Source organism: Leptonychotes weddellii, chromosome 10, assembly GCF_054177405.1.
Source record: "Leptonychotes weddellii isolate Sample4059 chromosome 10, ASM5417740v2, whole genome shotgun sequence".
In the NCBI taxonomy this organism is placed as follows: domain Eukaryota; kingdom Metazoa; phylum Chordata; class Mammalia; order Carnivora; family Phocidae; genus Leptonychotes; species Leptonychotes weddellii.
In genome coordinates this window covers 44,642,928-44,660,457 of record NC_138378.1, presented here as the reverse complement: position 1 = coordinate 44,660,457, position 17,530 = coordinate 44,642,928, and the positions used below count along the sequence as shown (strand labels likewise).

General features: G+C 36.3%; 1 protein-coding gene, 1 non-coding gene and 1 pseudogene across 4 annotated transcripts in view; 2 read left to right on the top strand and 1 right to left on the bottom strand.

Moving 5' to 3' along the window:
• Positions 1–724, bottom strand: part of LOC102750005 (small ribosomal subunit protein uS19 pseudogene) — a 2,080-nt pseudogene extending 1,356 nt beyond the window's left edge.
• Positions 1–17,530, top strand: part of LOC102749113 (E3 SUMO-protein ligase RanBP2) — an 84,451-nt gene that overhangs the window by 18,915 nt on the left and 48,006 nt on the right. For all 3 annotated transcript variants that reach the window (XM_006728939.3, XM_081833284.1, XM_081833285.1), the window contains exons 2-4: positions 11,436–11,503; positions 12,969–13,080; positions 13,570–13,722. In XM_006728939.3, coding sequence (XP_006729002.2) covers positions 11,436–11,503; positions 12,969–13,080; positions 13,570–13,722 — 333 coding nt within the window. The remainder of the gene's footprint in view (positions 1–11,435; positions 11,504–12,968; positions 13,081–13,569; positions 13,723–17,530) is intronic.
• Positions 1,494–1,629, top strand: LOC115938548 (small nucleolar RNA SNORA42/SNORA80 family). The gene has a single exon (XR_004073627.1). It is a non-coding gene; the product is annotated as a small nucleolar RNA SNORA42/SNORA80 family (small nucleolar RNA).

Here is a 17,530-nt window from a genome sequence, read left to right as displayed (position 1 = left end):
GTAGTTAAGTTTTTGAGGGAGTCAAAAGTTATGTATGGATTTTCAGCTGTGCAGAAGGTTGGCACCCCAACTCCCACATTGTTCAAGGATCACCTGCATTTCGTTTTTGGGGGTGCTAATGTAAAATGGTTTTGTGTTTTATATTTCAAATTCCTCTTGTTCATTGATGGTATATAGGAAAGTGACTTTTTTGTATTATGCTTGTATCCTTCAAACTTATTATTTCCAGGATTTTTGCATCAGTTGTTTTGGATTTTCTTTGTGGACAGTCATGTTGTCTGCAAATATAATTTTATTTTTTCCTTTCCAACCTGTGTATCTTTTCTTTTCTTGTGTTTCTGTATTAGTTAGGGCTTCCAGTATGATGATGTGAAGGAGTGGTGAGAGGGGACATCCTTGCCTTGTTCCTGATCTCAGCGAGAAAACGTTGAGTTCCTTACCATTAAGTATGATGTTCGTTTTTGTAGATATTCTTTATTAAGTTGAGGAATTTGCCTTTGTTCCTGATGTACTGAGCGTTGTTGTTTTTTGTTTTTTATTGGAAATGGGTGTGGAGTTTTGTCAAATGTTTTTCTGCATGTATTGATGTGATCATGAGATTTTTTTTTTTTCCTGTAGCTTGTTGATGTGATGGATTACATTAATTGATTTTTGAAAGTTGAACCAGCCTTGCATACCTGGGATAAATCGCACTTGGTTGTGGCATATAATTGTTTTTATACATTGTTGGACTTGGTTTGCTAATATTCTTTTGTAGCTATGGATTGTGAGTGATGCTGGTCTGTAGTTCCTTGTAATGTTTTTCTCTGGTTTTGGTATTAAGGTAATGCTGGTCTCATAAGATGAATTAAGAGTTATTTTCTTTGTTTTTATTTTTTGAAAGATTGTGGAGAATTGGTATAATCTTTTTTATTAAATGTTTGGTAGACTTCACCAGTGAACCTGGTGCTTTTTGTTTTGGAAGATGATTATTTATTCAGTTTCTTTAACAGATATATGCCTATTTAGGTAATCTATTTCTTGTCTGAGTTTTTTTTTTTTTTAAGATTATTTATTTGGCAGAGAGAGTGTGCGTGAGAGAGCACAAGCAGGAGGAGTGTCAGGCAGAGGGAGAAGCAGGCTCCCTCCTGATCAAGGAGCCCGATGCAAGGCTCCATCCCAGGACCTTGGGATAGTGACCTGAGCTGAAGGCAGACATTTAACTGACTAAGCCACTCAGGCGTCCCCCTTCTTTTATTTCTGGTATTAAGTAATTTGTGTTCTCTTTTTTCTTAAGTTACCTTGATGAGATGTTTATTGATTTTTATTGTGATATTTTCAAAAAATCAGCCGTTGGTTTTGTTGGTTTTATTTCTTAATTGTGTTTCATGTTATTTTTTAATTTTTACTTTCTTTTTGCCTATTTTGTTTGCTTTTTTAATAGTGTCCTAAGGTGGAGGCTTAGATAATTAATTCTAGATCTTATCTAGTATATATACTAATATATCTCTAGTGCATGATAATGGATTGATGGCAGGCCCTTCTCTGTGGGCCTCTCATAGTATACCTGTGCTAGAGGAGCATGCAGCCCCGAACCATTGCCCAGCTTCCTCACTGGGGTGCTGTGAGCACTGAGGGGGCTGTACTATGTTTAAAAGAAGGAAAAGTCTCTGAGTGATGTTTTTGCTGTATCCCACAAATTTTGATATGTTTTTTTATTTAGTTCAAAATATTAAAAAATTTCTCTTGAGAGATCTTCTTGGAGCCATGTATTATTTAGTAGTTTGTTGCTTAATTTCTTAGTATTTTGGCATTATTCAGCTACCTTTCTGTTACTCTATTGTGGTTTGAAAACATACATTGTAGGATTTCTATTCTTTTAAATCTGTTCAGGTGTGTTTCATGGCCCATAATGTTTTGGTGAATGATGTGAGCTTGAGAAGAATATATATTCTGTTGTTGGATGTGTATTCTATAGATGTCAATTATGTCCAGTTGGTAGATGATATTGTTTAGTTCATTTATTGTCCTTATTGATTCTTCCTGCTGGATCTATTTCTGATAGAGGGAAAGTGAAATAGCTCAACTATATGTAAAAGTGGATTCATCTATTTCTCCTTGCAGTTCTGTCAGTTTTTGCCTTACATATTTTACTGTTTAAGGACATACCATGTTAAGAACTTCTTTGTCTTGTAGGAGAATTGACCTTATCAAAATGTAATGCTTCCTCTTGATCCTGGATAATTTTGCCCTGAAGTCTTCTGTTTAGGATCAATATAGCTACTCTTGCTTTCTTTTGATTAATGTTAGATTGGTGTATCTTTTTCAGACCACTTACTTTTACTTGTTTATTTATTGTATTAGTTTCAGGCATACAGCATAACGATTCGATATTCATATAGTGAAATGGTCACCACAATAAGTGTAGTTAGCATCTGTCAGTGTATATAGTTACAGAATTTTTTTCTTGTGATGAGAACTTTAAAGATTTACTCTTAGTAAATTTCAAATAAGCAATACAGTGTTATTAACTATGTTCACCATGCTGTATATTATATCCCCTTTGGCTCATTTATTTTGTAACTGGAAGTTTGTACATTTTGACTCCCTTAACCCATTTTGCCCACCCTGCCAACTCTGGCAACCACCAGTCTGTTCTCTGTACCTATGATCTTGAGTCTTTGTTTTGTTTTTTGAAATTCCACATATATAAGTGAAATCATACTGTATTTGTCATTTTCTGATTTATTTCACTTAGCATAATGCCCTTGAAATCCATTCATATTATTGCAGATGGCAAGATTTCATTTTTTTATGGTTAGAATATATTCCATTGTATATATGTACCACATTTTCTTTATTCATCTGTCAGTGGACACTTAGGTTGTTTTCATGTCTTGGCAATTGTAAGTAATGCTGCAGTGAACATGGTGGTGCTTATATCTTTTTGAGTTAGTGTTTTTTCTTTTTCCAGCCATTTACCTTTAATCTATATGGGTTTTTATATTTAATTGGGATTTCTTGTAGACAACATATAGTTGAATCTTAGACATTGTCAGAGTGGATTAAAAATTATCTTTCTCTTGGTAGACTTAGACCGTTGACATTCTAGTTAATATTGATACGGTTGGGTTAAGAGCTATCATATTTATTGCTATTTTCTATTTGTTGCCCTTGTTCTTTGTTCCTGTTTTTTTGTCTTCCTTTCTTAATCTGCCTTCTGTTGTTTTCACTTAGCATTTTCTGTGACTCCCAATTTTGCTCCTTTTTTAGCATGTCAGTTAAACTTTTTTTTACTTGTTTGGTAGTTGCCTTAGAGTTTGCAATATACATTTACAACTAATCCAAGTCTACTTTCAAATAACACTACATTACTTCATGGGTAATGTGAGTACCTCATAATAACAAAATAATCTTAAATTTTCCTTTTCTTTGTGTCATTGCCATCATATATTTTACTTTTATATAAAATACATGAGCATATATGTAAACACAAACAAAGTTTATATACATTTCTCCTACATAATGAAAATACATGTTGGTATTGTTTTGAACAACTGGTATACATTAGATCAATTAAAAAAAGAAAAATAGAAGTTTTTATTTTATCTTCACTTTTCCTGTTTTTTTTTAATGTAGATGTGAATTTCTCAGCTGTATCATTTTTTTTTTCTTTAAATAACTGTTATCAACATCTTTTGTAAGGCTGATGTGCTGGTAACAAATTCCTTCAATTTTGTTTGTGTGAGGAAATATTTCTTCCATTTCTTAGGAAGAATAATTTCATGGAGTACTGAACTCTAGGTTGGTTGTTTTTTCTCTCAACTTGAAATATTTCACTCCACTCTTTTCTTCCTTGCATGGTTTTTGAGAAGTTAAATGTGATTCTTACTTTTGCTCCTTTCATAGGTGAGGTCTTCTCTAGCTTAAATGTCATTTGTCTCTTATTTTCAGTAGTTTGAATATGATCTGCATAGGTTTTATTACTATTATTATTGGCATTTATTCTGCTTGATGTTCTTTGAGCATGCTGGATCTGAACTTTCTGGATTTATGGGTTTTTTTGTGTAACATTAAGTTGGGGGAATTCCATAGTAATTATTGTTTCAGATATTTCTTCTGTTCTTTTATCTTTTCTCTTTCCTGTAGTCTTATTTCATGGATATTATCCTTTTGTAGTTGTTCCACAATTCTTGGATATTTTGTTTGTCTTTATCTTTTTTTCTCTTTGCTTTTCAGTTTTGTAGATTTTTTTGGAGAGAGCCTCAAGTTTGGAGATTCTTAGCTCAGCCATGTTCAGGTTATTAGTAAGTCCGTCAAAGGCTTTTCTTCATTTCTATGCTAATGTTTTTGATCTCTAGCATTTCTTTTTGTGCTTACAATTTTTCTCTCTCTGCTTACCTTGCTCATTTGTTCTACTTTATCCATTGGAGTCCTTAGTGTATTAATCATAGTTATTTTAATTCTCAGTCTGATAATTCCAGCATCTCTTGCATATCTGAGTCTCATTCTGATGCTTGCTCTGTTTTTTAATTTTTATTTTTAAAGATTTATTTATTTTAGAGAGAGCGCACATGCGAGGAGGGCGAGGGATAGAGGGAGAGAGAGGGAGGAGAAGTAGACTCCCCACCGAGCGTGGAGTGAGATGCAGGGCTCAATCCCATGACCCTGAGATCATGATCTGAGCCGAAATCAAGAGTTGGACGCTTAACTGACTGAGCCACACAGGTGCTTCTTGCTCTCTCTCTTTAAACTGTTTTTTGCCTTTTAGTAGCCTTGTCATTTTTTTTTTCTTACAGCTGGGCACGATGTACTTGGTAGAATTTGAGTAATGTGATGGGGTTTTTATCTCAGACTTGTCCACCCTGAGTTTCCAACAATTGTCAATTACAGTTTAGGTTTTCCTACCTTGGCACTGGCTCCTGTGGAAGTTTCTCCTATGGTGAGGTTTGATTCTCTGTATTTGCCTCCAATTTTGAGGGGCGGTTAGTGACCTTAACTTCTCTTATGGATCTAAAAGGAGTTGTATTTTGTTTTTTTAGTTTGTTCAAATTTTTACTTTTTGTTAGGACAGAGTGGCTACTTCTAAGCTCCTTACATGCCAAACTGGAAGCTGAATGTCTAGAGTCAATTTTAGTGTTTTTCTTTTTTTTTATTGTGATATGACTATTTAAATAGTTATTCTTTTATCTAGTTACGTCTTTTCCTATTAGCTTTTGTCATATAAAAACTAAAATACTGCTTCTAAAGCTCTTTTTGGGTGATTGGTTTTATCTTTGCACTTCTAAATTGCATTTCTAGATTGGTGTCACTATAAATCTCAGATTTCCAACTTCACCTGGGTCTTCAGTATTCTGCAGTCCATTTGCCTGTCCCTTGCCCCACCCCCCATAAATTGTGGCAAAAATATATACAATTTGCCATCTTAACCATTTTTAATTGTGCAGTTCATTAGTGTTAGTGCACATTATTGTGCAGTAGAGCTGTGGAATTTTTCCATCTTGCCAAACTGAAGCTCTGCACCCATTGAACAACTTAAACCGTTTTCCCTTCCTCTAGCCACCTCCATTTGACTTTGTTTCTATGAATTTACTACTTCAGATACCTCGTATCTAAAGTTCATAATGAAGTTTTTGTTTTTCTCACTGATTACTTCAATTAGTATAATGTTGTCAAAGTTCATCCCTGTTGTAGTTTGTCATAGAATTTCCTTTTTAAGGCTGAATAACATTTTCTTGTTTGTATTGTATATACTACATTTTATTCATTCATTCTTTGAGGGACAAGGGTTGCTTACAACCCTTGGCTGTTGTGCATAGTGCTATTATGAATGTGAGTATGCAGATTTCTTTTCAAGACCTTGCTTTCACTTCTTTTGGTTATATACCCAGAAGTTGGATTGCTGGATCATCCGGTAGTTTAAATTTTAATTTTGTCATGACCACATTGTTTGCATAATAATTGCACCATTTTACATTTCCACTAACAATACACAAGGGTTCCAACTTTTCCATATCACCACCACCACTTGTTTTCACTTTTTTTCTTTTTGTATAGTAGCCATTCTAATGGATATAAAGTGGTATCCCATGGTGATTTTGATTTCCATTTCCCTGATTGGTGATGCTGAGCATCTTTTTATGTGTTTTTAGGACATTCATACATCATTTTTGGAGTAACGTCTATTATAAAGTCTTGCTTATTTTCTAGTTCGGTTATTTGATTTTTTGTTATTGAGTTGTAGGAGTTTTTTTTTTAATATATCCTAGATATTAATCCTTTATCAGCTGTATGGTTTGCACATATTTTCTCCCATTCTGTATGTTGACTTTTTATCCTGTTGATTGTGTCCTTTGATACACAAAAGTTTTTAAGTTTGATGTACTCCTTTTTGTCTATTTTTACTTTTGTTTCCCATGTGTTTGGTGTCAATCCCAAGAAATCCATTGCTTAATTAAATGTCATACAGCTTTTCCCCTGTTTTCTTCTAGGAGTTTTATAGTTTTGGATCTTAGTTTTAGGTCTTTAATTCATTTGGGGTTAAGTTTTGCAGATGGTATAAAGTAAGGGTCCAGGTTTACTCTTTTGCATGTGGATGTCCAGGTTTCACAGCACCATTTGTTGTAAACTGTCTTTTCTCCATTGAGTATTGTTAGCACCCTTGTTGGAGATTACGTGACCATATATGTGAGCATTTATTTGTGGGCCATGCGCCTGTCCTTGATCACTTCAGTCGCTGTTTTAGAACTTCAGTGTCCACGTCAAATTCTTCATATGTTTACTCAACAAACTACCTCACTTCTTCATTGGTAAGCTGAGACTGTTGGCAGTGAACCACCAGGCCCTATTCATTCTTCTGTCATCTGTATATTTCCTTTTCAAGGTACCTGCCTGACATCTTTTCTTGTTCTCATCCCTTTCAGTTTCCTGAGCCCGTATTTCCCCCTTTTCTTTCAGATTGTCCTCAACTGGCTGTTTTTCCTTAGCCTAAAAACACAGTCATGCTCTTGTTTGGCCTGAATAACTATCCACATCCATGTCCCATCATTGCCCTATTTCTTCCCTCACTTTGTCAATCAGGACTTGTGAAAATTATTTAGCAGTATTGGTTCCTTAACAGAGGAAATAGTGTGATACACAAACAGATTTGTGTGTGTGTGTGTCTTGTCAACTTTATGCTTTTCTATAATTTTATTTATTTTTTTAAAGATTTTATTTATTTATTTGACAGAGAGAGACACAGCAAGAGAGGGAACACAAGCAGGGGGAGTGGGAGAGGGTGAAGCAGATTCCCCGCTGAGCAGGAAGCCAATGTGGAGCTTGATCCCAGGACCCTGGGATCATGACCTGAGCCGAAGGCAGCTGCTTAACAACTGAGCCACCCAGGCGCCCCAACTTTTCTATAATTTTATTTTATTTTTTAAATATTTTATTTATTAATTTGACAGAAAGAGCACACAAGCAAGGGAGCGGCAGGCAGAGGGAGAGGGAGAAGCAGGCTCCCCGCAGAGCAGGGAGCCTGATAGGGGACTTGATCCCAGGACCCTGGGATCATGACCTGAGCTGAAGGCAGCTGCTTAACAACTGAGCCACTCAGGTGCCGCAACTTTTCTATAATTTTAAATTAAATTTTTTAATCTTCATACAGACTTTTATGACTTAAAACATATCTGCTTATTTAACACCTTCTTTGGTGAGGAGTAAGAAGTGTAGTAGGAGAAAGGGGTTTTAAGTTAAGATGCCATAACATAGATTTATGTGGCATTGCAAAGTGACATTCCAAAGCAATGGAGGAAATACGGATTATTCAGTAGATGTTGCTTGAACAATTGACATTTGTTTAATGATTTTTTTGGTTTAATGATTTATTTTTAAAAATAGGGCTCTCGCCTACAATATTTACCAAAATAAGTTTCATACTTAAAAGGTAATTTTAGAGAATCTGAAAGAAAATATAGATGAGTATTCATCTCAAATGAAAAAGACCTTTTTTTACCATATAATCTGAAAAAAATGAACAGTAAAGATAGTTTTTACTGCATAAAAATTGAAGCTTTATCTCACAAACACAGATAAGTGACAATTTGGGGAAGCTGCAGAAAGCCCTCAGCGGTGCCCAGGTGGTGCAGGTGGTTGGGCATCTGACTCTTGGTTTCGCCTCAGGTGTTACGATCTCATGGGTCCTGGGATTGAACCCCGCATGGAGTTCTGTGCTCAGCAGGGAGTCTGCTTTAGAGTCTCTCCCTCTGCTCCTCCTCCGTGTGTGCTCCTGCTCTCCTCCCCCCCCCATAAATGGATAAAAAGTAAACCTAGCTCTATTAGTGCGTGAACAAATTCAGTGATAGATGAATTTTGCTTCACAAAGATAGGATGAAGGGACATCAAGAACCAAAAAGTGAGGTTTCTGAGGATTTGACTGCCCAAAGTCAGTATGGTAACTTTCTGGCATCTGCTCAAAACTTAAAAATATCAGAAGGATTGGGAGACCCCTTTTTCTGGGTCTGTATTCCTACTGAAAATGTAGATTTTTTTTCCCCTTTTGCTTCACTGGAGTTTTCTCTCTTTACTCACTTAGAATACCTGTGTTATGTTTTTAACAGATATACTGGACCCAGCCCTGCCTCCCCAAGGTGTAGAGGGGAGTGAGAGGGAGGTGAGGGGCATGGGGAGCCTTCCACTTATTCTACACTTAACTGTTTCACTGTGCCAGACTAGAGTCTTGCTCAGTAAGGGTTGTTTTGTTTTGTTTTGGTCAGGTGATTCTCTCAAACTGATTGCCCCTTAGTTGTGGTTTCACTAGGATAGTGAGAATCTTGTTCGCTCATTCACGTGTGTCTCTAAATGATGAGGCATTTGTTTAAGGGAACCATAGTTTCTCTTTCATTTACATACATTCATTGAATTTCTCACTCTGACATTGAAAGCGCTGGATAGAAATATCATATCAATACCAGCTGTTGGCCTTTGTTTAAAACAGATTCCTTGGGACTACCCCAGTTGGAGAAATGCATTCTGGTTTTAGTCACTGGCTAAACCATAGCAGGCAGGGGCCAGATGAAGTAAAGTTGGAGAGCTAGGCAGGTGCCATGTCATGCTAGTCTTTGGTGGGAAATTTGGGTCTTTCAACACATAATGGAAGCCATGGAAGGATTTTAAATTTTAAGCAAAGGCATAACATGGTTTGTGTTATGTTTGAAATGCTACACCTTTGGTGAATAAATTAGCTGGAAGAAAAATATATAGAGGGAAACAGGAAGGAATTAGCCTTTTCAGAAGGGAGGGAGATCATAGCAGGCTTGGACTTTGGTAATAGGAACAGAGATGTAGAAAAATGGGTGGACTGAGGTAATGTAGAAGGTAGTACTGACAGATTTTGGTGATGATATTTTGCACATAAGTTTAGAGCATAGGAAAAATGAGAGCCAAAAATACATATTTGAGAGTCAAAATACTGTCAGTAGTCGTACATGAGATTCAGTATTTGTCACAGAGGAGATCTCCTGAAAGAGAAGAGGAATTAGAACTGACTCCTGGGGAATTCAGTGTGAGGAAGAGCCTGAGAAGGAGTGGCCACTAAGGTAGAAGTTGAACTAGAGAGCATAGTTATCTCTGAAGTCATGAGAAAGAGTATTTTAAGATGAGTGTGATTAAGAGTATTTTCTGTAGGTTTGATTAAAAAGGAAAAATTGAAACACTAAACAATGGGGATTAAATTATTATAGTCCATCTGCTGTCTAGTCTACCCTAGATAATCACTTCTTCACCTTATTAGGTTTCTGATCAAATGTCCCCTTAGTAGTAAGACCTTTCCTGACAACTCTCTTATTTTATAAAACGTGATGCCGTTGTCTGTGCACTACCACCATTACCAGCTAAGAAAGAAGAAACTCTGCCAACTAAACAGGCAACAATGTTAGGATTCCTCTGATTTGTGAGATGAATACTGATTTTAGCTTTGTTAAAATGTGGTGTACTGTAAATAATTGATGAAATACTATAAAATAGCACTCTTTTCTGCTCCTCTATGCAGGCTTCTTGAAGACAGATTTTTTTGTGTGTACTACTCGTTTCCCAGTGCCTATTGTAGGCACAATGAACAAATCCTAAATCTGCATTTTTTTAGAAATAATAAATGAAAACATACTGCTTTGTAGACTTCTTTTTTCACTTAATATGTTTTTTTTTCTGTGTTCTTGTTATAGTTTTCAAAAATTAGATGTTTGATGGCTGTGTACTCTTATCATGTGTGTATAACATCTGGTGTGTTCCAGGATCTTAAACTTTGGAACTCATGGAAATAAAAGGCCAGGGTGTAAACTTGGTTTATTACTGGAAGAATTCAGCTTTTATTTCTGCCTTTTTAATTCCTTGAGTGTAAAATACTAATCTGTAGAGAGAACAGCAAACAGTACCTGGACCAGAGAGTCCCCCATGCTTTAATGGGTTGGAAGTACTTGCCCATAAAGACTTGAATATGGCAAGAGAAGTTTTTAGTATACCTCACCTCCCCTAAGAAAGCAGGTTTCTGTCTGTTTAGTTATCTGTAAAATGAGAGAGTGGCACCATGTGTTTTTTCAGCTTTTGTGCTGATATAAATTCTTTTTTTTTTTTTTTTTTGTAAGATTTTATTTATTTGAGAGAGAGAGAGCATGAGCAGGGCAGAGGGCGAGGGAGAAGCAGGCTACCTGCTGAGCAGGGAGTCCGACACGGGACTTGATCCCGGGATCCTTAGATCATGACCTGAGCCCAAGGCAGACGCTTAACTGACTGAACCACCCAGGCGTGCCGCTGATAAAAAAAATTTTTTTTTAAAGATTTTATTTATTTGACAGCGAGAGAGGGAACACAAGCAGGGGGGGTGGGAGAGGGAGAAGCAGGCTTCCCGCTGAGCAGGCTCAATCTCAGGACCCTGAGATCATGACCTGAGCCAAAGGCAGACGCTTAACCGACTGAGCCACCCAGGTGCCCCTAAATTTTTTTTAATTAATTTTATTTTATTATGTTAGTCACCATACATTACATCATTAGTCTTTGATACAGTGTTCCATGATTCATTGTTTGCATAGAGCACCCAGTGCTTCATGCAATACATGCTCTGCTTAATACCCATCACCGGGCTAACCCATCCCCCCACCCCCCTCTCCTCTAAAACCCTCAGTTTCTTTCTCAGAGTTCGTAGTCTGTCATGATCTGCTGATATAAATTTTTAATTTTTGATGTTGTCTTGTCTTGCTGTTCTTAAATTTATTTTTAGTTTTATGATGAGAATTATAAAACATGGAATCATGACTTTTACAACATACATGCATGTCTGCAGGCAGTTTTTTTCCTACCTTTTAGGTGAACAAAAATCAAGTATGTTAATACCTTATTAGGGCAAATTTTTAGTTCTGTGAAAATTTTACAGAATTCAAAATATGAAAAGTTAAAAGAACCCTTAATTTTTTTTTTTTTAGAAGTCAATGAAAGGATTCTATTTTGCAAAGCTATACTATGAAGTTAAAGAATATGATCTTGCTAAAAAGTAAGTACCAAACTGTAAACATGCTTTAGTTTTCTAAAGTCATTTCCCCCCCCCTCATATTCTTACTTGAAATGGGTGAGAAAATACTATGTTTTTTAAAAGCAGTTCTTCCTAAGTATGTCCTGGAAATAAGGTATTATATCACTTCAGACTGATATAAAGGACTAGCCTCAATTCCATGGAGGTTGAGCCTCGAATGAGTATTTTCTGCCTGCCTGCTGCTTGTTTATACTTAGGGCAAGAAATCATTTGGTTTAAAACACTTCAAAGGAATAAAAGAGAACCATGCTTATTTTTAATTTTTTCCTGGTTAGATATCTGGTACTTTAATCAGCTGGAAAAATACCAATGAATACAAAATTAAACTGTGATTTCTGGGCAGGAGAATAGCTTGTGTAAAAGATCTTCAATTGACTCAATAGGTAACACTCTGAGGCTTTGTCTCACCTCTAAGGCCAAGAAGGTTGGTGATCTGATTTCCTGATTTAGAGTGGCTTAAAGTAGGAAATTAGGAGGGAAGGAGGCAGGCAGGCAGGCAGGTAGGTTAAAGGCATTTATGGGAAGATGGAACTGCTGATATGTAAGGAAATGGTAACACCTTTATTTAGCAGCAGTGGGGCTGTCAATCTTGTTCCTTTTTTTTTTTTTAAGATTTTTATTTATTCATTTGAGACACAGAGATAGAGCATGAGCAGGGAGAGAGGCAGAGGGAGAGGGAGAAACAGGCTCCCCGTCGAGCCAAGAGCCCGATGCGGGGCTCGATCCCAGGACTCTGGGATCATGACCTGAGTCGAAGGCAGAAGCTTAACCATCTCCGCCACCCAGGTGCCCCAACAACCTTGTTCCTTTTTAATATGACCCCTTTTCTTCCAGTTTTGGTCTTTGGTTAAAATATATATTTACATATTTATTTATTTATAATCTTTATTGAGCCTAGGAGATGCTTATTTTCTATCTGTTAATTTGAATTAAGAAGTGGAAATTACCTACATTTGTTAGTTTTTTAGTAATTTTTCCTCTGCTCTGTTTTAGCTGGGAACAGTACTACTATTAAATATTATTTTCTTGTTTAAAAGGTGAATAGTACAATAAAAAAAGGTAAATATTTACTATAATCTTTTTTTAATTTCTATGTAAAATGGTAGTGCTTTATCAAAATATAATCAGGAAAAAGTAATTTATGCGTTCATTTCTTATGTATCAGTAGCATTAGAAAAAACATTTGGTAAGTGTAGTATTTAATGGTAAAATAAGTATATTGTCAATTTTGTATGTATGTGTTTATTTTTATGGATGCTTTTGAGTTTTCTGCATATTCTAGTTTAGTGGTAGTCAATACTTAGAATAACAATATGGATTAGTTTAGTGGTTGCTTTGGTTTAAGATGTACTCTTCAGGTTGGGATTAAATACAGTTCTGAATGTGATAATTTAAAGATTATTTTTGTATTATTATTTTTAAACAGATACATATCTGCATATATTAATGTGCAAGAAAGAGATCCTAAAGCTCACAGATTTCTTGGTCTTCTTCATGAAGTGGAGGAAAATACAGACAAAGCTGTTGAATGTTACAAGGTAAACTATTTAAGATTAAAATATAGCCTTTGCATTGTCACTTACATGATGCCCAGAGTAATTTATATAATAAATAATTTAAATATATTTTATGAATGTCATAAAAATAAGCATTGGTATGATAGTACTATTAAGCAACATGGATTAGAATAGATATTTAATTATTTGGCCCAAAGTACACTGTAATTTAATCATTAAGTTAGCACTTGTAAAAGATTAACACCTATAAATTCTAAGACTAACATGGTTTGAAATGCTGTTCTTATAAGTGTGGTTTTCTTTCTTTTTGGGGAGCACTTACCTAATAAAAACATAATTTTTATTTAATCGGCAAAAATTCCAAGACACTTTGTTTGATTTAAACAACTTTGAAATACCATGTTGTCATGTGGAAAAGTTTTTAATGTGGACAGTGATAAATTTTTAACTTTTATTTATATGTGAGTGTAGGTACTTTAGGAATCCTAATTTATTATTTTCTGGTTTCAGCGTTCAGTGGAATTAAACCCAACACAAAAAGATCTTGTTTTGAAGATTGCAGAATTGCTTTGTAAAAATGATGTTACTGATGGAAGAGCAAAATATTGGGTTGAAAGAGCAGCTAAACTTTTCCCAGGAAGTCCTGCAATTTATAAACTAAAGGTAAAAACAGAACAAAGCATAGTAAAAACAGTGGGGAAAACTTAAGACACAACCATTTCTAATATTTGGAATTTAAATGACTTTTCACTAGCAAACTTTAAACCAGTATGTTTGGGAGTTGATGGGAAATGGGTGGTGGTCAAAAAGTACAAACTTCTGTGTATAAAATAAATTCTGGGGATATGATGTATAGTATAGTGACTATTGTTAACCATACTGTGTTGTATATTTAAAAGTTGTGAAGAGAGCAAGTAGATCTTAAAAGTTCTTATCACAAGAAAAAAATTTTTTTTAAAGATTTTATTTGAGACATGAGCTGGGGGGGTGGTGCAGAGGCAGAGGGACAAGCAGACTCCCTGCTGAGGGGAGAGGGAGAAGCAGGCTCCCTGCTGAGCAGGGAGCCTCACATGAGGCTTGATCCCAGGACCCTGGGATCATGACCTGAGCCAAAGGCAGACACTTAACCAGCTAAGTCACCCAGGCACCTCAAGAAAAGAATAATTTATAACCATATGAAGTGATGGATATTAAACTTACTGTGGAAATCATGTCACTATATACATATCTTAAATCGTTATGTTGTATACCTTAAATAATACAATGTTATATGTCAATTTTATCTATAAGAAATGGCAGAACAAAATTTTTTCCTTCAAAACCTTTCTGAGCGTATGCCGTTTTATTAGGCACTTTTATGTTATACAAATAGTATCACATTTACCCTTATGAAATGATTAATACAGGGATTTTACGGTTTTGTAGCTAGATGGTAGAATTAGGATGGATTTATTTATTATTTATTTAAGATTTTATTTATTTAACAGAGAAAGACCCACCAAGAGAGAGAACACAAGCAGGAGGAGTGGGAGAGGGAGAAGCAGGCTTCCCAAAGAGCAGGGAGCCTGACGCGGGGCTCGATCCCAGGACCCCAGGATCATGGCCTGAGCCACTCAGGCTCCCCTAGAGTTAGGATTTAAATTGAGCTCTGTCTGATACAAAATTTTTGCTTCATTGGGTGAAAAGGATGACAATTTAGGTTTATTATACAGGTTTTTAAGAACTGTTATCTAAAAAAGCATTGGGGTGCCTTCCTGGCTCAGTCGGTAGAGCATGTGACTCTTGATCTCCAGATTGTGAGTTTGAGCCCCACGTTGGGTGTAGAGGTTACTTAAAAATAAAATCATTCTAAGAAAAAATATGGAAAGGATTGTGTTAGGGGACAGTGAAATTTTCAAGTAAAAGATAATAGTTTCTCCAGTATGTTATAGATAATTACTAAAAAATAATAGGAAGTTTTTGCTAATTTTTGACCAATGACCAATTCTAATGGTTATTTTTTTACTGAGTAAAATATAGTTTACTTAAGTAACTCTTGGAGAAAGTCTTTCCAAATTTTCTAAGCAAACACAATTTTAAGTGTGTAGTTGACCCTTGAACGATGTGGGGGCTGGAGTCACGACCCCCTGTGCAGTTGAAAATACTCATGTAATTTTTTTTTAAGACTTTATTTTTTTAAGTAATCTCTACACTCACTGTGGGGCTCAAACTCAAAATCCCAAGATCAGGAGTCACATACTCTACGGACTGAGCGCCAGGAGCCCCTGCATAGAAGTTTTAACTCCCCAGAACTTCATTAATAGTCTACTGTTGACTGGAAGCCTTAACATAAACAGTCAATTAACACTTGTTTTGTATGCTGTATGTATTATGTACTGTATTTCTACGCTTAAATTAGAGAAAAGAACATGTTAAAATTATGAAGAGAAGATATATTTACAGTACTCTACTATATTTGTTGAAAACAATTCTACAAAAATGTAGAACTGCATTTCAGACGTATATTGTTCAAGGGTCAACTGTATATTGTTTTTTAATGGCTCCCCCACCCCCATTATACATGTTTGTGTACATACACATATAAGAATTTTTTTTTATTTTGTTTTAAATTTTATTTGAGATTGAGTGAGCATGAGTGGGGGGAGGGGCAGAGGAGCAAGCAGACTCAGCTTCTAAGTGTGGAGCCTGACTTAGGGTTCAATCCCAGGACCCTGAGATCATGACCTGAGCTGAAGTTAGACATTTAACCGACTGAGCCACCCAGGCACCACAGTAAAATTTATTTTAAAGTAATTACATTTTTCACAAGAAGTTGCAAAGATTGTACAGAGAGGTTCTGTGTATATGTCACCCAGCTTTTCCCAGTGGCTACATGTTGCATAACTATAGTACAATATCAAAATCAGTAATTTGACATTGGTATAATGTGTGTGTATAATTTTTCATTTTATCACATGTATAGATTGGTGTAACCACCACTGCAATTAAAGTACAAAACTGTTCCATCATCACAAACATCTCCCTTCATGCTTTTATAGTCCTACCTACCCTTCTTCCCATTATTCTTAACCTCTGGGAACTACTAATTTGTTCTCCGTATTTACAGTTATGTAATTTCAAAATGTTATATAAATGGAATCATGCAATATGTGGCCTTTTGATGTTAGGTTTTTTCGTTCAGCATAATGCCTTTGAGATCAATCCAAGTTGGGTGTATCAGTAGTTTGTTCCTTTTATTGCTGAGTAGTATTTCCACAGTTTAACCATTTACTTTTTTTTTTTTTAAAGATTTATTTACTTGAGAGAGCGAGAATGAGAGAGAGAGAGAGTACACGAGAGGGGGGAGGGTCAGAGGGAGAAGCAGGCTCCCCGCCGAGCAGGGAGCCCGATGCGGGACTCGATCCCAGGACTCCGGGACCATGACCCGAGCCGAAGGCAGTCGCCCAACCAACTGAGCCACCCAGGCGCCCTTAACCATTTACTTTTGATGGACCTTTTGGTTGTTTCTATTTTGGTTGTTTTTGGCTGTTATAAATCTCATATGAACAAGTGTGCACAGATTTTAAAATCTGAGATATTTTTAAAAACCCTAGAGGTAAATACCAGTAACATCAAGTTTTCTTGTTTCTGTAATAAGCAGCTGGGTTTTAAATATTAATCTAAAATGTCAGGTCTATGGGGCGCCTAGGTGGCTCAGTCGTTAAGCGTCTGCCTTTGGCTCAGGTCATGGTCCCAGGGTCCTGGGATCGAGCCCCGCATCGGGCTCCCTGCTCAGTGGGAAGCCTGCTTCTCCCTCTCCCACTCCCCCTGCTTGTGTTCCCTCTCTCGCTGTATCTCTCTCTGTCAAATAAATAAAATCTTTAAAAAAAATAAAATAAAATGTCAGGTCTAAGTATATAGATTTCTTTACCTTTGTGTTAGCCTCAAACATAATTTCCTGTTGGCCTTGACAATCCAATTCATTTGATGACAAGGACATTAAGGAACATATATATTGATAGGAGTTTATTTTTCTTGTAAAATAGCTGCTTCTGAAGGATGTTGATTTTCTTTAGTAACTTTATTATTTATTTATTTATTTTTAAAGATTTTATTTATTTATTTGAGAGAGAATGTGCACGCTTGAGAGCATGAGCAGAGGGAGTGGCAGAGGGAGAAGCAGACTCCCTGCTGAGCAGGGAGCCGGATGCAGGGCTCCATCCTGGGACTCTGGGATCATAACCTGAGCTGAAGGCAGACGCTTAACTGAGCCACCTAGGCGCCCCTCTTTAGTAACTTTATTTATTTATTTATTTTAAAAGATTTTTATTTATTTATTTAACAGAGATAGCGTAAGTAGGCAGAGCGGCAGACAGAGGGAGAGGGAGAAGCAGGCTCTCCGCCGAGCAGGGAGCCCGATGCGGGGCTCGATCCCAGGACCCTGGGAGCATGACACGAGCCGAAGGCAGTCGTTTAACCGACTGAGCCACCC